This window comes from Melanostigma gelatinosum (assembly GCF_949748355.1).
Source record: "Melanostigma gelatinosum genome assembly, chromosome: 16".
NCBI classification, from domain to species: Eukaryota; Metazoa; Chordata; class Actinopteri; order Perciformes; family Zoarcidae; genus Melanostigma; species Melanostigma gelatinosum.
In genome coordinates this window covers 4,747,356-4,771,756 of record NC_136649.1, presented here as the reverse complement: position 1 = coordinate 4,771,756, position 24,401 = coordinate 4,747,356, and the positions used below count along the sequence as shown (strand labels likewise).

Here is a 24,401-nt window from a genome sequence, read left to right as displayed (position 1 = left end):
CCCAGATTTCATCACCATGAGTCCCTTGATTTCTTTTTTTGTAAAACCACACTTTTCCGATATTAAAATCAAAAGCATGAAAATAAAATGACTATATATATATATATATATATATATATATATATATATATATATATATATATATATATATATATATATATATATATATATATATATATATATATATATATATATATATATATATATATATATATATATATATATATATATATATATATATATATATATATATATATATATATATATATATATATAAAACTCATTCAGGTCCATTTTACGTGCGACGGGCATTCCTCCCCCCTCGTCCTCACTCCTCTTCGCTCTCGTTCCCGCGCTCCATGTCTTCCTCTCCGTTCGCTTTGGAATCTGTTCTGCTGTCCGGATCGTCCTTGTCTTCCTCCTTGTCTTCCTCCATCGCCTCGTCCTCCTCCCAGTTCTGAGAAGGACCACAACAAAATAAACTGTGTGACTGGTTGCCCACGTCATCCAACGGTTAAGTTTGAGCAGACACTCCTTGAGATCTGTCCGACTGGCCAGTGTCTCGGGACTTACAGAGTCGTCACCGTCGTCGGGGAGACCTTCGTCACCGGAGGCCTCGTCTTCTTCAGATGATTCTGTGAAGGGCACACGAGGGGAAAACAAATCCATCAGCATGCACACTGCAAACTGTTTCCACTCCCATCAGTGCTGGTAGGACACGAGGGAAGACCAGTGAGGGGCAAGAGAGAAGAAGAGAAAATCCTTCCATGCTTTCACTGTTGGGTAAACATCGCGGGAGAGCCGGCGGATATCTGCATTTCAATAGCGTAGCGACAACAATACCCACTGTGCGGAGCGTCAACGTGGCCGGCTGAGGCTGTTGAAGCTGAATCAGCTGATATGACTCAGACGATCGGGATCGGCGGCAAAAAACCCCCAAAACAATGTCTTTCCATCTGTTAAGTTATATTTGCTCCTGTTTTTCCTGCCGATCCCATACGTGTAAAGGAAAGTGTTGCTGCGTGCTGTGAAAAAGCAGCTCTGTATCTCCATCACGCAGAGTGACATTCTCTAGAGGTCTAAATCTAATCCTGTATTGTGACGGACATGTTGGCAGCGTCTGTGTAATTAATGTTACCTGAACAGACCAATCAGTCACTGTGCATGCTGAACACACTGTACTTCACTGCCCTGAACTTCACTCCGCTTCCTGTGTTGGACCCATAATAAGCAAGAGGCATCCACAGGACTGCAACAGCCTCCGCACAGCTCCCTCACATCCCGGACCACTCACTCTACGTGGTTCAATAAAGCGCTTTATACAGTAAGAGTAATGAGAATCGAGAGCCGGGCATTGTTCTTCCGCTCCAAAAAAAAGCAAAAAAAAGCGGGGGGGTTGGGGGGTATCTGAACGCCGACGGTCAGGTTGCCAGGCAACAGGAGTCATGTTTGCGTGCAGTGCATCGCCAAGAGTGGCTCCACGACGAGCACCGCTGGCTTCATAGAGGTGGTCTGATTCAGCCCTGATGACTCGGTGAACCGGATCACGATCGCCACTCAAACAGAAACGTGAAAGCGGCGGCGAGAGCGGCTCGGTGACCTGCTGCATGCTGAAATGTGCAACTGATGAGTTGGGCGGCAAAATAAATGATCATTTCATTTGAGTCGGCTGGCGCCCACTCACTCTGAAGCGTCTCTGGGACTGATGGTGTGGTGTTTTAGAGAAAAGGCCTCAGGACACAAACACTCACCTTCTTCATACACCAGCTTTGCGGTGTGGTCAACGTCCATAACGCTCTTGCTGCTGTCACTTGTCGCCACCTAGTGGTGAAGAGGGAGAATGTCTTAGAGATGCAACGTGCAGACAGACCACCAGTCTATTTTTGGTTTCTTTTCATTGTTTTTTATACACAGGTCACTTGGTAAATAAAGGCCTCCTCACATTAAAGGCCATGTGATTCGATGCAAAGTTATACCATGTTCTCAAACGTTGCACCTGTGCTATTTAAATGCTCGGCGGCGAGATAAAAACTTGTCTGAGTGTTTGTTCTCTTCTGTCCTGCTGCTGCACATCCAATCAGGCGCTCTGCGTCTCCGCCACGGTTTCACTGGATGAGGCGCGTCGGAGCGCCGCTGCGCATTCCTTGTGAACAAAACGATGAATACAGATCCTTTGAGGGCAGCGGGAGGCCTGCAACGGTGACTTCAGTGGCACAAATGGTCATTTCTATGATTTGCGCTGTAGTTTTATGCAGGCACACTCATTTGTGCCTGATGTTATTGTGTGGAGGATGTGGAGCACACAGTCCGTCCGAGTCTACAAGGAAGCACGTCTGTTCACCAGCAGAGCGCCCGCTGACTACCTCCTCCACGAGGGCGGGAGCTGTCGACTTTGCATTAGGAGAAGTGATGCCCGCCTCCGTGGGTCCTTGTCCTTGTGTAATCTGTCGACACATCTGTGTCTGAAGTTATTGTGACGACCGTGTCAGGGACGGAGCTACAACCCGTTTGGTAGAATCTCTGTACGCTTATATGAACGGATCATCCGAAGCGACGGGGGAAATAACTTTCAACAGGAGCTAACAAGTTGCTTTTTTTTTGAAAACGGACAAATTTGTCCGTGTGGGACAGATGTGCCAAATAACCAGAGTGAATAGAATGCACCCTGTGCAGCTCGTGGAGGCGTCGTGTTCGTACATAGAGGGAAGAGGACACTGGGTTTCCCCGTCAGGGCCAGCCAGAATAATTACAGCCTGAATGACAGCTGTGAACACTAACAGCCATGTTTGTAGTTTTCCTCCATCGTGGTCATTTCTGGGCCGTGTCCTCTCAGCAAACGTGACATTTTGGAACTTTTTTAGACTTTTGAGGGTGCTATAGGGTACGTCATCAAGCTGGGACCCTGAGCCATCCCACCACCCAATTCACACCTTTAAAACCACTGATTTCTGTACATGGTGACGCCTACCTGTGTCGTTAGCAGATAGAGTTTCCCATGCAGCTTCGTTAGCTTGTGGAAAATCTTCACTCTGCTCTCAATCATGTGATAAAGCACTCCCAGCTGGGTAACCAGGTCTGGCAGCTGTTGGGAGACACAGATGGATCGGTTGGAGGTAAATAAAAAACATTTCAGCAGCAGGAAAAAACAAAAAACAAAGAAGGAAGCAGTCGATGAGCAGAGGTCCCCTCCCCATCAACTAATGCCTTCCTGTGATGGAGGGTCACTGATAGGTGGACCCAGACACCCAGACGCTGAATCCTTTTCGACGGTGTGCTTCTACTTTAACCACAGCAGCTTTTCCAGCCTTCATGGCACTCTAATGAATTTAAAGCTGCAGGACTATTCTAAATTATTAATTCTAAAATGTATTACATTAAATGTTATTTTAAGAGTCACGTTATTTTAAAAACAAGCCCAACATTTATTTATTTATAGAGTATATAATAATCCTTATAATTCATCCAGTTCAATTTAAAATCAGACAGTAAATATTTGAAATATTATTGATTATACTTTATTTGAAAGGACAGCTGTTGACTACGTACAGACGTTAATACAGCCGTTTATCACAGCAGAAGTTGGACCGTGTGATGTTCCGGACCGTTGCGTCTCTAAATGCACCTCGTTGAGTATGCATTGAATATTCCTGTTCTTAGACCGTTAACGGCAAAGCTAACAGTTAAGGTGTTCTCTCTTTTTAAGATCAACCTGGGAAGTGTTCCTTCTGTGTGACATTACGGGTCACGGCATGTGTGATATGAGAAGTCTTTCCAGCATCAACGTGCACATTATATGGATAGCCAGCTGCTGCTTATGGAGATATTTCGATGGACAGTCCAGCAAATGGTACACGGTGAGAGGAAATCGTGTAATCTCTGCTGTGCGGCGGAGATCTTAACGAGAACGTCGGCAAAAAGAGGAGATGTGCACAGAAGGATGCCGTGCGTTTGTTTGTGTGCTGTGCTCGTGGAGAGCATCCGAACAGAAGGCGATGCAAACCCGAGGCTTCATTATCAGCGGTGCAGAATGTGGTGTCGGTGATGCCGACTCACCGATGCCAGGTATGATGTGTGGTGCATGAGCACGGCCTTGAGCCACCGCACCATTAAAACGGCCCTGTAGGAAGGAACAAATACACATGACTGACTGTGTGCATCCACCTGATGCTTTTACAATGGAAAGTTTCACATGAAAAATGAAGCCAGCGGGATGCTTGCATCCGTCAAACTCAGACTTACGTAAAAGGATGCCCTTGGAGCCTCTTTGTGAGCTACGGGAGGAGATGAGAGGGTTGATTAGAGTTAACACAACTTCACTAAGGAACACAGAGGGATGTGCAGCAGTTTGCATATCGACTCACCTCTTCCACCAAAGGCAAAACAGCAGAGAGGGGTAACCGGGCAACCGTTTTCTTTATCACCATCTCTTTACGAGTCTGGAAAACTTTCTGTGGGAGAGAAGACAAAGTTATTTACCTTGAGCTGTGAAATCTGAATGGCAAGTGAAAAGGTCCAAAAGGTCCAAAAGGTCCAGATTGAGAAAATCTCCTCTGGCAAAGGTCCGGAACATTACAATGATATCTAACTCGTGCCACTTAGTGCCATATTCATTCAAGAAGCCTAGCAGTAGTAACGCCTCTGTGTAGTCAACAACTGTCAAATCCAATGAAGAAAGTACACATGAATTATATTTTAACAATTATTATTCTCAGTTTTCAAATTTAACTGGATGGATAAATAATACATAGAAATACATAAATAAATGTTCTCTCATTCCAAGTAAAATAACAGCTCCATCTAAAAATAAAGTGCTTTATTTTAGAAAAATGAATGAAAGACTGTGGCTGGAGTTAACTTTTTTCTTCTCTTTTGTTAAATCATAATGGTCTGTCAACTTAATAACAAACAATCTTTGAACAATTGACCAGCGTTAACACTCTTTCGTTCCCTCTTGCATCCCACTCCTCTTTTTCTTCTTTAGTGAGAGAAATGAGCTGCAGCTTGTCCTGCCAGGATTTTAAATCTGGGTGCTTTATGAATATTTTCATCCAGCTGTGCTAGTACATCCTGGGCTAATATTTCACTTCTCCTTGAGGCTGAGGCTGCTGACAGAGGTATTTGCTTGATTTTTTCACATAACTCTTCTTTTTGTTTCCCCTCAAGTAAAGTTCCAGCTACTGCACTCATGCACTCCTTGACAACCTCTCCATCAGTAAATGGCTTTTTATGTTGACCCAAAATCCAAGCAACTTTCAGGGAACATTGGTGAGCACGTTGTTGGGCAGTGAATGAATTTGTTAATATTCTGGTGAACGTTCATATTGGGCTCTTAAATCGCTCAGTCTCTCTCACTGCTCTCGCTCAGTCTCTCTCACTGCTCTCGCTCCGTCTCTCTCACTGCTCTCGCTCCGTCTCTCTCACTGCGTCTCTCTCACTGCGTCTCTCTCACTGCTCTCGCTCCGTCTCTCTCACTGCTCTCGCTCCGTCTCTCTCACTGCTCTCGCTCCGTCTCTCTCACTGCTCTCGCTCCGTCTCTCTCACTGCTCTCGCAGAAGCGTCACGTGATATTATTGACAATGCATGCGATTGGTCAGTGTGTTTCCTGAACTGCTGAACGAGTGCCATAAAGGGCCAAAATGTATAATTCTCAATTATACGTCGGGTCCGGATAGGACAGCGTCTGGGTCCGGACCGCGGTCTGCCTATTGGCGACCCCTGCTTTAGGCAAAAGCAAGTGTGACCGCTTCTATTCCAGAACTCAGACTCACATTGAGGATGTTGGCGTCTTTGCTCTCCAGGCCCTGCAGCAGCAGCACCGCAAAGTTGTCCGTCTGTAGAGAGGCCGTCCCTTTAGGGGCCCCCTTGTCAACGGAGACTGTAGACAGATCGATTTCCCTTAGCCGCTCCGCTATGGACATCTACAGGAGAGCACAGATATATCAAGTCAACAGGGATTGGCTGAGATGTGTTGACACTAAATGTATCCGTCTCACTCAGGTTTAACACCAACACCGCATCACAGAGAACGAATACGACAACAAGCAATGTTTCATCACGTTGCGGTTTTTCCTCCTAAATCGCCAACGTTAACAGTGGAAATAGCTCTGGACGTTAGACTCAACCCAGCAAGTCTGAACTGTAACGTAACTTAAACTTTAACAGAGGGAAATGAAGACGCTGTCGACGTCTTAACGCTGATTGGCCAAGACTCGACGCGTCAAAGATGTTTTATTGCGAAGATCACGACATCACCTTTTCTCCTCGTCTCACTCCAATCTGAGAAACACTGGCTGGCCTGTTGACCCTCATGTTCTGTTCATTATTTATGTTCTTGGTTAGGATTTGCAATGCACATCCTGAATCTATGTAAACATGTGATCACAAAGAATGAAATAAGAATGAACGTCTAGTGTGTGACTCTGGTCTTCATTAGGTGAGCTGCTGCTCGGTGCGTCGTCAGACACTGAACACACCTCTTTGGTGTCGGTGTCTTTTTTCCTCTTGTCCGATCCCTGCGGGGTTCCCTTGATGGGGGCTTGGTGACCGGGGAGCCCGGGGACCAACACTTTGCTCTTGGCGTTCACAACAGGGGTTTTCACCTGGAACGCAAAAAAACCCAAAATGTCAAGTTTCCATCATTTCCAACATGCCCACGCTACAGTGGTTCTGTTGACCCAGAGAGCAAGACGAGATTGTTACCTTGGACACGGCGGTTTCCATGGAAAGGGACAAGCTGGCGTGAACATCCCGGGTCAAACACACATGTCTCTCTGCTGTGTTGATCTCCTGCACAGATAAGAGGGAGCATTGTGGGTCAATCAAGAGTTCAGTGAAAAAGGCTGATAATATCATTACTGTGAAGCTACTGAACATCTTCACAGTTCACTGAGCAAGAACCACGAGTGGACTGTATTTACCGTACTTTCCTGCTGTTGTGCTAGCAGCAACTGGCCAAGCCAGTTAGCCGTAAATGCTATTCAGAGCTATGAGCAACGTAGACACGCTGCATGAGAAGATCAGCTTTTTCTCTAGTCTGCCAGTGGATCCTAACAGCCCGGAACAGTGTGAAAGAATCCACCATCACCAACAGGTTCTGAAAGGCTGGGATACTATGAGATTAAGGGGACAGCGCAATGAGGAGGACAACACAAGCTCAAGGGCGGATTTGCCCCAGTTCATGATGTGGTGTGTTCAAGGATCCAAATGCAGACTCGTGTTTTTTTTTTTCTTCTTCTTCTTTTTACAGTGCTACAAAACGTGTTCTACAAAACATTTACTTCTCTCACTCAAAAACACGCACACAAAAAAAACTCTTTAACAAGTTTTGTAGAACTGGGAAAAAAAACTGGAAAAAACGAGTCTGCATTTGGGTCCTTGAACACACCACATCATGAACCGGGGCAAATCCGCCCTTGAGCTTGTGTTGTCGTCCTCATTGCGCTGTCCCCTTAATCTCATAGTATCCCAGCCTTTCAGAACCCGTTGGTGATGATGGATTCTTTCACACTGTTCCGGGCTGTTAGGATCCACTGGCAGACTTGAGAAAAAGCTGATCTTCTCTGCTCATAGCTCTGAATAGCATTTACGGCTAACTGGCTTGGCCAGTTGCTGCTAGCACAACAGCTATTCAGAGCTATGAGCAACAACAGTTATTGCCTCATTGCTTTTCTTTTGGTAGCCGTGAGAGACCTTAGTCTGTAATGCAAGTATGTCTGCATGAAAAGATGTACAAAGATATATTATATATTCGCTAATGCTAATCGTGGTTAGCATTTCCCCATTGGCCGTAATGTTAAAATTAGCTTAGAAGCTAGCGAGTCGGACATGTACTGTTAAAAGCATCTTGCCGCTCAACCTTTTTTGTTAACAGTCCTAGTGAGAGGTAGGTCAAAGGTACTTCATCCATATTGTAGCGACCCTGTCAGTAACAGCTGGTAGCAGAGGGGTTGCTGGTAGCAACTGTTCTGTGTCGGGAGCTAGTAAATGTTGTGTTAGACCGGAACCGGAAGTTGCGTTTTTGTGGCGGAGAAAAGCTACGGAAAAATCCGTATATAAAGCGCACCGGACTATAAGCAGACGCCTCAAAGCGTGGGGTAAAAAGTAGCGGCTTATAGTCCGAAAAGTACGGTAGGCTAAAAGCTGAAAGCAGTCGAAACAAAACGTCAGCCGAGCTGAGACTTACCGTAACGTACGCCATCAAGCATTTAGTATTACTGTATTATTATCCAACAAGTCACAACCGTATATCTCCGACTTCCTGGAAAAACGTAGGATATTATTTTTGTCCGGTTGCAGTACAAGAACACACACCAGGCTAATCAGCTCTGGTAGCTCATAATGTAACTCAACGCCGCCTCCATTAACGGCAGCTTTTAGCTCCACGGCACGACTAGAAAGCACCAACGCCTCCCTAACGACAGCTCCTCATTTTGACTTCACAAATCAGCCGTTCCACGTCCTCGAGAGAGCCCTGATTCAACTTGGAGTCCACCTAGAGGGGATATCTGGTGAACCCGGACATGCAAATCTTCACAGTGGTCTAACCTTACGAGTAAACACGCATGCATCTCCGCAGCCTCCTGTGTACTCACCACTTTCTCCATCACAGGCTGCAGGTGGTTGCCGTAGCCCAGCAGCACAGTCTGCGTACCGACTCTGAGGGCAGCAGCCAGCAGCGGGATCGGCCCCGGGGAGTCCTTTGTGTCCGACATCTGCACGGTACACGAGGGGGACAACGGCTTCTTACAGGGCCTGTGGGGACAGACGGGATGAAAGTTAAGAATCACTGCAGAGAAAGACGCGATTAGTGCCTTCTGCTGGCTGTGCAAGGTCCCCTAACAGCCATTAGGGGCAAACTCAGTGAACAAATATGCAAAATGACTTTCAGCCTCCATGGAGGCGTTCTGCCTCTCAAAATACAGCTGCTGGGACAGAAGAGCAGCTCTGTTTGAGTCAAATCTTTGGTTTTATCACCTTTATTACCATATGACTGGAATACAAAACATCTCATAATTGAGAGAAAGTAATTGCCTTTTCCAAATGTTTCATAAAGTTACCTTACACTGCCTCGTACAGTGTGTGGTGCTTTAAGGGCTTACCCATTTAAAAAGTGCTCAAAGAGATGCAGCTGCCCGTCCTTACACACCACCGCCAGCCTCACCGCCTGTGTGAAACAAACATTAGCATGAGGTAAATGGGTTTCATAGAACATCACAGGGAGGACCACTTCGGCAGGAGCGAGAGCTTGAATCCTCATCGCTACGCTCCCCGTATGCACATGAAGAGGTCAGTCAGATTAGTGTAATGTTTGGACATTCTGTCCGCTCTGACCTCTTCCTTGCTGTTGGACGCGATGAGGTCGATGTGCTGTGGCTCGTCCGTCAGCGTGAAGGACACCACTGAATTCTTGTCCTTTCCGTCTTCTCGTACTTGCCTGTGGAGGAGACAACTTGGCGTCAGTTCTGTGACAAATAAGCAGTGGTACGTCTCAAGGGAACAGGAGACGGGCTGCGGGTATTAAGCGTGCACTCACCAGACACTGAGCAGCCGATCGTGTGCGGCACCGGATAGGAAGTAAAGGCCGTTGCTCTTGGGGGGTCGTGTGGTGGCAAAGCGCAGGGTTGTCACGGCCGTGGAGTGGCCTGTGAACTTCTGCGGGAGGGGAAGAGGACAAAACAGCTCAGTTCGGCTGAAAACATCAGACTTTGTCTTCAACAAAACCGGGACCGGAGGTTTTCACTACCACTTATCGGGGCTACTAGCGTACTTACTTCAGCGCCAGAATAGTTGACCCCCAGTCTAATAAATCCACAAACATGAATAGAAATGAGCAGACACTCACCCTGTAAACCTCCTTGGTGTCCAAGTCCCACATCTTGATAACCTGACCGGCTGAGAGCAGCAGTTTGCCGTCAGCGCTCACACACAAACTGGTCACCGCTGCACGGTCCGCCTTCCACTTACTGTGGAGACAAGTGAAGACAGTGGATCTCCTAACTGCATTTTTATGGGATTCCGTTTCTTGTTTTGTCAACATTGTTCAACAGGATCACGAGTCAGTGACGGATCCAAGTAGCCCTTCCGTCTATTGCAGTTTTCCATCTCTTTTAGATTCAAGCGACGAGCCCGAGCAGCTACATTCAACAGCACGCCGTGTAACTACTGCACTCCAGCTGATAGCAGAAAGAGATGTGCAAAACACTCGCCACTCAGCAAAACCATTTGTGTGGACCACAGAACGGGCTTCAGAGAGGATTCACGGCGACATTACGGCTCGTGATTGTACCCGCAGCCAGTGCCGCTGCTAAATCACCGGAGTACACGATGTTCACGCCGAAATACGCCGATGAGGAATGCATGATGGAGGAGCGCTCGTTGGTGCATTTCAGTAGTTGGGAGTGAAGTGCCGGGTTCTGACATCTGTCAAACTAATAGTGACGTCTCTATGCGAGGAGAGGCTGAGACAATGAGGAAATAATCTGCCATTTAAAACAATTACATTGTTGGGAGAGGCGCTCTTTAGACACGCGCCACTTTGAGCGTTCTGCAAGCAGAGGTGGTGGACTGACCGAATGAAAGTTGAGCTTTTACGATGAACAGATCGAGTAAGAGCAATACAAGTTGGTAGTTATTCAGAGCCATAAAAGACATTTTGTTTTTACAGATGTCCCCGTGAGAAAGATTGCATTCACTCACTCAATCACTTATGGCACTCTGTTCTTCAGAACTGACTGTTATTCCCCCTTTGTCCCTTACAGAACTAAAATCATGTGATGTATTTTCCCCGCACACCTAACCTCTACTCGAGCAGACGTGGGCATATTTGCTTGAATGTCGGGCTGCAGCCGACAACTATTTTGATCATCGATTTGAATTTACTGTCCCTTCGCAGACGTTGCCACTGTCGATCCGTCCGGGCCCCCCCCCCCTCACGGTTCAGTAAAATATGTGATCAGGACATCATTGTTCTTTTCTAGTCTCTGATAATGTTCCAGTGTAAACCAATCTGTGTTTACAATAACAGGAGAGCTGGTAACATTAGCAGCACCGCTAACGACTTATGTTCACTTACATTATGATGCGTTCAGGCTCTGCTCAGTGAAAATGAGTATTTGGCGAAAGTTAGAGTTCGAGTGACTGTAACTTCGGTACTGTGAGGAGCCCCAGAGAAAGGAAACATTTGAAATTGGCTGGTAGCTTACGTAAGCACACTTCATATTATGTTTCATGGGAAGAAAAGATGATTTGGATACAAAAATAGAAAGAAAGATTTCCATATGTTGATGAATAGGTTAAAACAAATGACCGTGCACGTGTTCTAAAAGTGTTTTATTTCATCTTAACTGAAGTTTTTCTCATCTGAAACGAGGCTCAAAGGACACGAGGTGTTGTATACTGTACAGCTTGTAAAGCCTCCGTCAACTAATTTGTAAAATTTGACTTTATGAATGAAATTCACTTTGATACAGTTTCAGGTTGGTCTTAAGGCAGCATGGGTTTTAGCTGGCTGTGGCTGAAAAAATGCCATTTATATTTCACACATTAATGATGGCATCAGAGTCTGTAGTACTTCTGTGGGCTAGACCTTCATTGCTCGCCGTGTTTGTTTTTAGTTGCTTTCATTAGGTTTTTATTGATCGTTCCCGTGTGTATCGGTGTTTTTGTTTTCGTAGTAAAAACTTAATTTCCTTCGGGATAAAGAGAGTACTGAGAGATACTTTGTTTCAGTATACGACTTTAAAAGACAACTGGTATCACTTAAAACACTGGAACCTAAACGTTACCAACAGAATGAATGAAACGCAGCAGGTAGTTTCAAATGTTCACACAGACAGGAAGTGAAGTCACCAGAGACTCCTTGATTTAAAGAAGAAACAGCTGTTATGTTTCGGTTCACCTCAGAAGTCCTGCTATTGATTGGAAAATTAAACTTTTGTTGTTGGTCTGTGTTTGGGATGAACAGAGGTCGACCTCAGTGTTTTGTTGAACTTCATCCAAAAGCAGCTCCAGACCAACTTGTCTCTCTCTCCAGATATCATACAGTGCTCATAGCTCATTGGTTGAGAAGTTCAGGGTTTCTCCACCATTATACTGGGGAAAGCCTGCCCTTTTGAATATTAGTGCCCATTTAATGTTGTCAAAAGATTATTAAATGTATTAGTTTTGAGGAAAACCAGTAGAGCGAAAAGGGCAGCACATTTAGGAGTGCGCAGACCAGCAGCAGTGGATGGGTCGGACACATCGTATGTTCCTGAGTTAGAGCAGCATGTCGCAACGCAAGGTAAGTTTGTTCTGAATGTGAGAAACGCTCAGGCTCCCGTCTCAGTTACAGTTGGAAAAAAGGAGAAGAAATGGTTTCATGTCAACAACAAGTAACGGAGTAACCGGCTCCGACTTATTCTTTTACTGGATTCACGGTGGCCAAAGTTTTGGAATACATCGCATGGCTTAGGTGCCCACTAAAAACATGACGATTATGTGTGAATATGTAAATAAAGTAAGCGTACGATGTAAATCTGTAAGCCTAATGCTGAGATGTAACAGACAGAACAGACAGAAATGGCAAAACATTTGTTTGTGCCAATAATTTCACGAAATCTAGTCGACATTTAGAGTTTTAACTAGAATGTGCATTGTACATACAGTAGTTAATAACAAATATGCTCATGTGATTATCTCAATTAAAGAATCCCAGCTGGACATGTAAAAACCAGCGTGCTGTCGCTCAACCATCCAAGGATTACGATGACAAATGTGACCGGCAGCAGGTCATGTCATCGCTAATTGATGTTGATTCTAGAAACAGCCAGAAGGACAACTTGTGTTCTCTAAAAGTCTGTACTTGGTGAAGATCATTTGAGATTGAAAACACACGCTACACAACACACTGTTTGGAGTTTAACCAGAAAAGTACAATAGGAATGTAAAAGAGGCGTTCGATGTTCTTCTCAAAAACAGAGAACACGATTCTTTACACTCAGCGGTTTGAAGTGTGATAAACTGAAAACACACCATTCTTTTTCTTCACCTACTTCACCTGGCACTGTACTATAGTGTGTGTGTATTAGGGCTGCACAATTAATCGAATTTTAATCGCGAACACGATTTTGGCTGCCACGATTAAATGAGCATGATCGTCTGCGATATTGACGTTTAAAATGCGTGCTCTGCTACATATCAAATCAAGCGCTTCCTCAACTAACAGTCAGCCGACCACCAGGGGGCGAACGAGATGGGAGATGTCATGCGCGCACCCTGCAGACTCCAGTATTAGTAGAAGAAGAGAGACGGACAACAGAACAGAGAGCAGACGGCCGTGACCGTGTGTCGTGTCGCTAAATCAAATATTTTGGAGCAGAAGGCGAGGAGCTAGCCCCTCGAAAAGGATCATCATGCGTTGTCTGGAAGATATGCACAGAGTGCGTTCGAGTTGTGTCCACATAGTAATCACTAATGCTAATCGCCGCATAGCGATTAGCTGGAATGTAGCACAAAATGGAAGTGAAAGCAGTGCTCTGTTGATTTAATTTTGGGTAAAAAGTGTTGATACTATTTTATTTATATTTTCCTTCTACGAGATGCACTGTGATCAGGACCAGTCTGATGCAAAGAGTTGTACATTAGCCTGAATGTAGCACAACAGTGGAAGCAGTGTTATTGTTCATTTAAACGTGAAAGTGCAATAAAAAGATGTCCCTAAAATGAATGAATAATCGTGAAATTATCAGGGTTCGCAATATTGATCAAAAATAATCGCGATTATGATTTTGGCCATAATCGTGCAGCCCTAGTGTGTGTGTGTGTATACACACACACACACACACACACACATACATATATACACACACATACATATATACACATACACACATATATACACATATACATATATACATACACACATATACATATATACATACACATGCATACATATATACATATACACATGCATACATATATATACATACACATATACACACACGCATATATACACACACACACACACACCCATAAATAAATCGAACAGCATCCCATTCAGATTTTATATATCACAATGTGATTCAATAGCGCAAATGCCTTTTGGCTCAGTCAGTTCTGGACAGATCAGGAGGAACTCGTTCATTCTTCCCCACATTCCATTTTTACAAATATGCTATCTTGAAGGCTACAGTCACCCTGTAAGCCTCGGTGCTCAATTCTGACTCATTGTTCAGATCTGATGTGAATCAGGCTCATTTCCAAGTAAGTTATTCACTTACAAGGAATTTGCCTTGGCGTTTGGGGACATACAATGAACACATCAGAAGGAAATACAAATATTCGCAAAGTACGACAAAGTTATAAATATAGAATAGGAAAAAAGATACTAAAAAAAAGACTGACGAGGGTGGAGAAATGGCTGCTACGTCTGTAAGGAGGTGCGCAGAGCTGGGCCCACAGGTGGTGGGATTGTGGAGTCAATGGATCGACTTCCACCAGCGCAGGTTTGAGACGAATGTCTATCTAGAACGACGTAAAAGGTGCATGAATCCAGATCGGACTTTTCAGACTGGGGTCGCATTGCAAAACAAAAACCAGACCTTTATCTGATTTAGGGTCACATACAATTGGGGCTCAGATCTGAATTGAAAAAGATCAGATTCCATGTGATTTGTGCTGTTCACACTGTTAACAGAACTGAGCAAGAAAACCAAAAATGTAGATCTGGGTCACTGTGGACTGAAGTGTGCAGTGTAATGAACTAGATACTGACCTTCTCGCCTTGCCCGACTGCAGGTCCCACTCTACGATGTTTGTATCATCTGAGGCGCTGTATAATAGACTGTCTTCAGGGTGCCACTGGACACAATTCACCCCTCCGCTATGGCCTCCATCCTGGCAGAGACAGGACATGATCGTTAGCAGTGGTGAACTATTCATCCTATCATTCAATATGGAACACTAATCCAGTACCTTGACAGAAGCTAGTTCTTTCTACATACAAGTTAGTGAAATAACTTTTCCAGTCGAGAGAAAAAAAGAAGGTAGGATACAAGTGAGGATGCGAGTGCGTTGATTGTGGGCCTCACCAGGGTGCAGTTCAGGGCTCCCTTTGCTGTACTGTAAATGAGGACACTGCCCGCTGCCGTGCCCATCGCTAACAGGTCTGCCTTCTCCTCCATCTGCCCGGCCTCCGATTTCCTCTTCTTCCTCTGGGGCCCCTCCTGGAAACACACATTGGAGATGTAATACCCGTAAGAACACCAATAACGACACACGCTTGGTTCACTTGAAGGCTTTCATCTTTGCTCGTATTAAAATCTCAGTTCATTGCACCATTGAGTGCTAAAACAAAAAAAAGTCTATGAATCACTGCTAATGATTGGCATTTAATAAATGAGCTTGCTGAATAACCTTCTGATAAGCTGTGGACACAAAAACACATTCCATAAGACTTCTAAAAAAGCATAAGTACGATTCAATGTTTCAATTTCTGTCGTAAACCAAACACCATATACTGGTGCGAAACGGGTTGCACATCGACATTAGATGGTAAAACTTTTTCAACCTCACCACTCGGAAGTGTCATGGTGGCACGCGCTCCTAAAGCTCTACTCGGCTAATGCTAACTTAAATAACGACTTTATTTACAGTGCTATAGGGCTCCATGAAGTCAGAGGTCATTGGACGGATGAACGTAGCCGCCATACGTATTATTTAGAGTTAGTTCACTCTGAAACACTGAATTAAGACATTGTCTATGTTTTCTTGACTACCATGCGGGACTACCATGTGCGTCCTGCGCAGATGTTGAAAGCTAACGTTAGCTAACTGCTAACGTGGCTACCCTTCTAACCAAGTCTGTGTCGGACACATGAAATCGTCCACAGTAGCGCGCGGCCGAAGGTTTCAAGCTTCCCGTGGAATTTCCTTAGAGAAGAGTGACACTTTACTGGTTTTATTGTGCGCACTTCTGGAGGAAAACTCTCACGGGCAGCTTCGCTCAGGCCTCGTAACGCAGCCTCACGTACCTTGACTGTCCGGCATGGTCCCCAGGTTATGCAGATACAAGTGGCACTCAAATGGGCTGATGGCACGTATTCTTGGTGAAGTGTTTTACTATCTGTGTTCCAAATGCGAAGTCTGCCGTCCTGGGCACATAATGCCAAGTACTGCCGTGATTCTGGTGAAAAAACGCAGGGTAGCTGCAGCGAAGAGCTGACAGTATCGGCCGCCATTTCTGAGCCGCTGCTTGCGTCTGCGTGCGTGGTTTACACCAGACCAACCACGTGTGGACCTTTGCGGACATGCGCACTAGCGCGTGAGACGGAGCCCCGCCCCTGCCAGGCAAACAAGCTGGTTGACTGATGCTGCATTCAAGTCTGCTCCTCACAAATGGAATTATTACTTTTTCATTTAAAAAAAGTTAATTTAACATGGCTGCAGCCTCTCATCGTCCTCTCCAAACTCCACGCTGGCACTGTGGCCATCTATCGACCCCTTCCTGCCACGATGCCATCCCGTCAGAGTTTGAAAGGAACAGTGTAAGAATATCGTTCCTGACCTTACAGGTGGACATCTTTACCGGGTGTTGTAATAAATCAAGCTTTAAGAAAAGGTGATTTCCCTAATAAGATATAAAACGTTAACAATGGTACTTAAACTATCACATTCAAAAAAGGGGAAATATGTTGTAGCTTCAACAATAATTGCATATATTGTCTTGCACAGTATGCAATTCTCATATTTAAAAAATGTAATACAAAAAAGGCAAACATAAAACACATGAATTATACTTTCCTGTTCAGTCTTCATGAAAGTAGGCCCACATATGTTATGACATCTAAAACACATGCGTGCAACATTATAAGATGTATTCTTCTCATTTTGTTTGTAACGAAGAATCTAAAAAGAAGCAGCCTTGTGCCAGTTAAATGAGAGAGTTGCAGAAAGCTTTTCCTCGTGCTGTTATTTTCCTGTAGCACTGTGGACACTTCCCAACAACACTGCTGGCGGAGGCAGTAAATATCACACTTTACAACCAGTCGATTCATTTAAGTGCTTTCAATGGAAAATAACATCAAAACTGACTCCGTAATTGAAGTGTTCCAACTTGTTTAATACGTACTGATAAACCATGCACTTTACAAGTGTTTATCTCTGTATTAGTCTACTTTTTTGGATATCCCGCAAGCCATAATGACGAACGTACTTTTTTTTTGTTTTCAAACGAGACACAATTACCATTTACTATTGATGTTACGAGATGTGCCGACGCTTGGAAGCGTGTGTCGAGTAATGGAGGGGGCGTTTCCTCGAAGCGCGTATCGAGGCTTGCTTCATTTAGGGGAGGAGCCAAAAATGATGACGTCCGAAGCCTCGCTGCATGAATAAAATGTCCCCTGTCCTGTACATCACTGTCCAAGTTACACAAGCATATTCAGTCCCCTCTTCCTAGTTCCACAAGCACTTTCACTGTCCTCTGCCTGCTTAAGCCCATGCCATTTTCCTAAAGTGACATAATAACATTAATACACAACCTGCCATATCATGATACTACCATTTTGGGAAAATGTACACACACAGAATACTTTCAAAAAATATTTTATTATGCACATGTGTGATCATTTATGAACAGAAATAATTTGGTCATACATTTTTGTAATTCATAGTCATTCCCAACAGCCATAACAGACACAACAATTCAATGCATCACATTATGTGGTTCAGATACAGCTGCCTGTGATTATACACTTGGCCAGTAGGTGGTTTCGTGTGCACATGAAGCTTCGAGAAATGAACCCTTTCTCGAACCAATTGGCTGAAGTGGTTCGATGCCTCATGAGGCTTCATCTCACCATCACTATCATTTACATATTTGGCGCAGTTTGTTGTGGACCTTGGAAATGTTGGTGTGCAAATTACGTCAAGTCTCTAAAATGCTGCATTTGCATTCATAGGACAGCAAACTGAATGACAACAGCAATGAGAGCGCCAGGTCCACATACTTTGAATAAGAAGGGTTGAATTGCACTCTGCAACGCTTAAAATATACTTGTAATCTCGCCCTCTGCTGGTAGACTTAAATTACTACACCCGTCGCTCAGTTATGACGTGTTCATCTGTGTTTTTCGAGCATGGTGACCTCCGTGGGCTGTAAATACAACCGGAGTTTCGGGGAAAGGAAGACCAACGAATCGTTAATTGTCACACTGTGAATGAAGTGAGTGAACTTTCAGCCAGGATTAACTTTGAGTCGATTATTTACCAGTTTTTCATATTATATTTAACAACTACAGCTGTCGTTTGCCTTTATTTTGTATTCATCTGCTTTTAATTCAATGGATGGGATGTCAGGATGGACTTTTACTTTGAGCTCACGTATTATGTGTATAATCTGAAGTAATGGCTGTGCAAATGCCCTCTGCCGGACTCCAGCTCATGCACAGACTGCTGCGGATTATCACATCTGGTCAAAGAGGTCTCCGCAGCAGGGACGCGCTCCGTGAATGCAGGAGGGAGACGAGAACCTTTTCAACCTTTCCCGTGAAATGTAACGAGAGCAAGGGAGACAGCTCGGACCCGTCGCCCCCGAGCGTCGGGCTCCCCTCCAGACGGATGCGATCCCTGTCCCCACTGGAGAGGATCAGCAGCCTGCTGCCCCGGGACGCCCTGAGCCCCGAGGTGCTGCAGCTGCGCGACCAGCAGGACCCGGAACAAGACGCGAACATCCGGGTGTCGGACACGCAAGAGGAGGATCACGGGGCAACCCCTGTAGAGGAGGATGACCCCGAGACCCCGCGCGCATCGGACGCAGCCGCGGAGACGAGCGTGTCGCCCGCTCTCCCCGGGGAGAGCCCGCTCGCGTTCGGGGAGCTGCTCGTCGCCGAGTACCGCAAGAAGGCCCGGCTGGAGTTCAGGAAGATGTTCGAGCTTCAGACGGGGGCACGCCTGCAGAGCAGCTGGGGGGTGATCCCGCACGACGACGTGGCCGGGCGGCCCGCAGGCCGCTTCGTGAAGACAAGCAGGGGCGTTCGCATCCTCGTGCGCAGGGCTAGTCTGGAGGATTACACGCTGTACATGAAGAGGGGCCCGGCCATCGCCTACCCTAAGGTGCAGGGTTGGGCTGCCTGTTTTCACGGTCCCGCCTGAGTGCCTTCTCACTCTTCCTAATTGTGTTGTCTCTCTCCTTCCCAGGATGCAAGTGAAATGCTCATGATGATGGACGTCACAGAGGGAGACCGCGTGTTGGAGTCGGGGTCCGGGTCCGGGGCCATGTCTCTGTTCCTGTCCAGAGCAGGTGTGCACCCGTCTCACTCAGTCATTGTGTCACTGATCCTCATTGATCGTCTCTTATGCTATGTTGTTGGTTGCCCCCCCACCCCAGTTGGCTGTAAGGGCAGCGTGCTCAGCGTGGAGGTCAGGGAGGACCACCACAGGAGGGCAGTGCTCAACTACAACCGCTGGAGGGCGTCGTGGAGCGTGCGGCGAGGCGAGGAGTGGCCCGACAACGTCCAGTTTCACATCGGCGACCTTGCCGAGGCCTCGCCGCTCCTCGCCGCTCGGGGATTCCACGCGGTCAGTGTCCGGCAACGCCTGATTATGTGTTTTTTAAAACTCTGGGGCATTAGGTTTTTTTCAATTTTTTGTGACGCCTGCTCTGCTCACCCGTTGCGTGGATTCTGTCCGCTGCAGGTGGCTCTCGACCTGATCAACCCTCACCTGGTTCTGCCCGCCGTGGTTCCGCATCTGCACCTCGGGGCTGTGTGTGCCGTCTACCTCGCCAAGTGTGTATATCCCCACCTTTTTTTAAAAGCCGAAACCCAGAGAGCAGGGTTGAGCCCCTGAAAAAGTAGCAGTTTCGACATTTAGGGAAACATGCTTCACTGCTTTCTCTTCTCGCAACCGTCCGCTCAGTACAGGCCGCAGTCGGTTAGCTTAGCATAAAGACTCTGGGGAAACTGCTAGCCTGAGGTGACAAATCTGCCTACCATGCACGTCTAAAACGAACATGAAACATCTCATTCAGTTTGAAAGGGACAGGTTGCAGTTGCCTGGCAACTTGGCGGCGATGACGAGATTTTAGGAAGTTATTGCTCCAAAATAGTCTGGCTTATTGGAACAATATGCATGTTAAGTCATGTCATTTTTCAGATAGGCTAGCCAATTACAACAGTTTCCAGTCTTTGTGCTAAGCTAATTATCTCTCGGCAAATAAGCTCCAAAGTGTTACACTATTTCTTTAAAGTGGGACGTGTCATTTATATGTGCACATCTTGAAATTTGGATTGCCTTGAGTGCATAAAAATACAAAAAACGAACCTGATTCTAAGATCTTGGACCGTCACTCTGACCTATGTAACGCAGCATAACACAGGTCATTGACCTGCTGGAGGGGCTGAGATGTCTGGCGCTGCCTCTGCTGTGCGAACGCATCGTCGAGGTCCCGATCCGAGACTGGGTGGTGGCTCCGGCCCTCCAGAAAGACGGGAGGTACTGCGTCAGGAAAGATCCCGTCCTGGACCAACACCAGAGGGAGGAGGCCGACAGAGGTGATTTTAATAAGCCACACGACCAGCACCTGTTTCAATGATGACGTTTTAGAGCATTTATTGAACAAGGTTTTACTGTCGTACTTCAGAGATGAGCGCGGAGGAACACCCAGCCTTCGGGACTATTCCCTACATCGCCAGACCTCATCCCGAACAGATGAGCCACACAGGTCAGATATTACATTTATAGTCCCGGTCCACAGCGTGTGTCAGTGAACGCTCATCGTGTGCTTCTCCATTTTTCAGCGTTCCTGGTGAAATTGAGGAAGTGTGTGCGGTAGCCCGTCTGCCCCAGAAGGAACCCTGGGACACAAGTTATTGTAAATTATTTGATGAATAAATGGTCAATGTTCACTGTGGTGTTTGTTGAAGCACATTTTAAGAGTCATCTTGTAAATGCCAAGTCAAAAATCTAGACAATAACTTTAGTGAAACTGTCTCTTTACATCGGGATCCATATGGTAATATTTACAGTAATCGCCAGCGATTTAAGAGCTCTGTATGTGCAGAACAAAGGGAGGCCCATGGGTGTGTCCGCTCCGTTCCTGTAAGGACACTCGAGTGAAGTGCAAAGAAAGAACAGGCTCTCAAAAAGACACATTTTAGCTCAAACCTTTATTCAAAACTCAAGAGGCAGTGTTGGATCATGAAACAGGCACATCGGCAACAACGCTAAAAAACCCCGATCCCAGCATGTGACGGACTACGTTAACGTTATTCATCCAGCTTGTCATTTTATTTTTACATAAATAAGTGGTGAAAAAAAAAGTGCTTCAGTACATAAATAAATAAATAAATAAATAGCAAGAACTCAGTGCAGGTTAAACAGTACTCCTCTTATAATGGTGTACATGGAATGACATGAGCTCATTCTCAAACACGCTAACTTTTTCTTCACTTTGTTTCGGACCGGTTCTGCCGAGTCGAGTCCGTTCTCATTAAAAAAAAAGCGATGAACAACAACCGGGTGAAGTTTTCAGACCTTTACTTCAGAATAAAAGAGGCAGAGGCAGCGGCACCCTGACGCTCTACTTACTCCTCGCTGATCCAGTCCATGGAGGGGTCGTGCGTAGACCCACCGGAGGACTCTCCTCCTGGGGAGAGACACATGGGAGTTTAGCACAACTTGAAACAAAAAAAATCATCTTCTGGAGTTAGATTAGATCTATGGAATCTAATTCTACACATAGTAGAATACTAATACTGGTCTTTATCTGACACCGGCACAAAGAGCAGGATTAAACAGATTGTGGACTTTTGTACAAACTATACAGTCGGTGTGTTCTTATGACTCAAGTTATACTTCTGACTTTGACAACCTCGGTGCAGACAAATCCCGGCGCAATCTTTGGCGCCCCCCTGAGGGGGGCCCGGACCCCAGGCTGGGAGCCACTGTGTTAAGAGGCAAAGCTCCAGATTGATTTACTTTCGTAAGAACTGATTATACATGGACAATTAACTTTGTGGTTATTTGATACATGTTAATAAATAAAACAATGTGTGTAGGGGCAATGAATATGATGTCCTCAACCAAATATTCAAGCTTTTTAAGTTGGTGTCACAGGACATAGAGCGCCATCTTTTAATGTCTAATCCTGCTTTGTGAGATTCCTCCCAGGTGCCTCCAGATGAATCAGATCTACACGCAATCCAGACACGAAGTTTAACAAAGAGAGCTCTGAAATGCTCGAGGCAGAGTTTAAACTTAAACTCATGTTTAATCTAAAATCCAGCAGCGAGGATTTCATGAATATGCACAAAGATTGTGGATGTCTTTGTCATATTTTTAGCCATTAGACCTACTGTATATTAGTGTGTGGCAAACAGCACATGCAACATAAATAAAAAAAAAAGAACGGTACTAGTTTATCTGCCATCATTTACATTATTAAATCTTTTGGTTCAAAGTTGCTGAGATGGATTTTATGATCCTTTTGGGAAACCTAGGACCTACCTGGAACCTCAGCACTGCAGCAGAAGGAATACTGCGTCTGGATCTTTGTCTCCGCCGCCTTCCTCCAACAGGCTGTGGCCCTGGGAGGCGTGACCTCCAAGCTCCGCGTGGAGGTGAACGGGTGGGAAAAGGTGGGGCTCGGGGTCTGTGCCGAAGAGCCTCTGGAGGGAGAGGCGGAGGAGCCCGGGCCCCGATCCGACACAGAGCCACGTTTGCAGAGGGGACAGGAGACCGGGGAGGCCAGGGGCCCGCGGGGGACGCGGATGTGGTCCAGCTCCCCGTACTGCCGCCGGGCGCCGCTGTGGTGCTCCGACCGCTCTCGCTGCCACACGAAGTGAGAGGACACGATGGCCATCACCTGGAAGGACAAAGAGAGGGAGACCAAGAAATACATAAACGCAGCTCCATCAGAAAAAAAATCAACAACAGAGATGGAACTTCTGGCGTTAATCTAAAGCCATGAAAACTGCACTGTGCAGCAAAAACAAGACTCTTAAAGAGTCCCAGAGCCATTCATCATTCCCCTCAGGCAATTACGCCGGCGCGCACCTCTTCGCAGCAGTGCCTGCTGACAGCCGCTCTGTACTCGACGCGGGCCCACAGCTTGTCTCGCTGCTTGAGGAAGCGGGGAAACTGCTTCTTCCAGTTCTTGCCCAGCGCCCATGGAAAAATCTCATACTTGCTCTCCTCCTCGTCCTCCTCCATGGTGTTGGCAAGATACCTAGCGATGGAGCACACAAATCACAGTTAAGGCGTTTACAGCTTGCCCAGTGGTGGCACACCTTTTTATGAGAACAAGATAAAGAAAGAGATAGTATTTTATTTTTTTATTTTAAACTTACAGTGCGATGAAGAAATTATTCTTGGTGTATTCAGCGATAGTGAAGCGGGCCCTTTTGAAGTACACAAAGGTCATGGCCAGAAGGTACTGGTTAATTAGGAAGAAAAGTTGGAGTCAGTTGATTGCAAGCAGCTTTTAAGTGCTCCATGTGCCATTTATTTAGTTATCCATTTACTTGACAACTTACCCTGTCAGTCATTTTACAGCAGCGGTCCATCCACAGAAAGTCATGGATCAGGTCATCGTCTGTAACCAAAACACAATCATTTAACAATCAAACGCCAAACATTTCTTTTTATTCTTTCAAGTTGAAAAGTAAGACTGATCACTTTGATTGCCACCGAATAAAAGAACATTTTATTGGGGGAATGTATACCGAAAAGTCTGAAGAACGACGCAATTTCCTGCCGCTGGATGACGATGGTTGGGGGCAGGGTCGTTTTGACACGTAACATCTCGTCCCGACGCGGGCCCAGCTGGCTCTGGGCGCCTTGGCCGCTGGCTCCTCTGAGCCGGTGACATCTCCTGGTGTGGAGGGACTGCGAGCTGCTGGGTGTCGCCCCAACAGTTACCGAGGGAGTAGCCTGGCACCGAGGGAGCAGCCTGCGTGTGCGCTTCATCATGCTTCAGTTAGGGTCATCTGCAGTAGACAGCTGTGAAGTGTTCTGAGAGGAAATGGACGAGAGTTATGAAGTTTAAGAAAACAAACAAAACAACGTTAAAATCCTAGCTGCAAGCCTCAAATAAGATTCCATTATATTGCTTGTTCAAAACGCAACGAGCTAGTTTAAGCTAGTACCTGATTCAACCAGACAACGTTACTAAACTAAGCTAGCGGTCAGCTAGCAAAGTAGCCGAGGGCTTCCAGCTTGTATGAAGCAAATTTTAACATAATTTCGTTGAGTGTAACGTTATTTGGGAACTAGTAAAAAAGTCTTAAAGTAAAGGTAAGCTTAGGGCTAACAACGCCCGTCAACAGAGTCCTCACCTCTATGGTTCTTCCTTTCGGCTTCAGCGAATAGAGCACAGTCGAGCTGTTTAGACAGTCAAAGCTACCCTGAAAAACCGATCAAAA

At 45.8% G+C, this 24,401-nt stretch overlaps 3 protein-coding genes across 3 annotated transcripts; 1 reads left to right on the top strand and 2 right to left on the bottom strand.

Annotated features, from left to right (window-relative positions):
- Window positions 1-268: 268 nt before the first annotated feature.
- wdr43 (WD repeat domain 43) lies at window positions 269-16,240 on the bottom strand. Its single transcript, XM_079286204.1, has 18 exons — window positions 16,011-16,240; window positions 15,069-15,203; window positions 14,753-14,874; window positions 9,842-9,962; window positions 9,533-9,651; window positions 9,331-9,433; window positions 9,099-9,163; window positions 8,592-8,751; window positions 6,700-6,786; window positions 6,474-6,599; window positions 5,769-5,918; window positions 4,362-4,448; window positions 4,240-4,271; window positions 4,054-4,117; window positions 2,969-3,082; window positions 1,752-1,821; window positions 574-635; window positions 269-457 (listed from the first exon to the last, which is right to left on the bottom strand). Exons 1-18 carry the CDS (start codon window positions 16,215-16,217, stop codon window positions 329-331), a joined length of 1,953 nt encoding a protein of 650 aa, XP_079142330.1. The 5' UTR covers window positions 16,218-16,240; the 3' UTR covers window positions 269-328.
- Window positions 16,241-18,117: 1,877 nt separating this feature from the next.
- trmt61b (tRNA methyltransferase 61B) lies at window positions 18,118-20,885 on the top strand. Its single transcript, XM_079287097.1, has 7 exons — window positions 18,118-19,092; window positions 19,177-19,279; window positions 19,367-19,557; window positions 19,675-19,766; window positions 20,347-20,531; window positions 20,621-20,701; window positions 20,778-20,885. The coding sequence occupies exons 1-7, from the start codon at window positions 18,385-18,387 to the stop codon at window positions 20,810-20,812; spliced, it is 1,395 nt and encodes a 464-aa protein (XP_079143223.1). The 5' UTR covers window positions 18,118-18,384; the 3' UTR covers window positions 20,813-20,885.
- A 678-nt stretch (window positions 20,886-21,563) lies between these two features.
- Window positions 21,564-23,949, bottom strand: spdya (speedy/RINGO cell cycle regulator family member A; the record flags this gene model as incomplete). The annotated part of the gene is made up of 6 exons (XM_079286096.1): window positions 21,564-21,625; window positions 22,501-22,843; window positions 23,035-23,206; window positions 23,328-23,413; window positions 23,514-23,572; window positions 23,703-23,949. The coding sequence occupies 6 exons, from the start codon at window positions 23,947-23,949 to the stop codon at window positions 21,564-21,566; spliced, it is 969 nt and encodes a 322-aa protein (XP_079142222.1).
- Window positions 23,950-24,401: the final 452 nt, after the last annotated feature.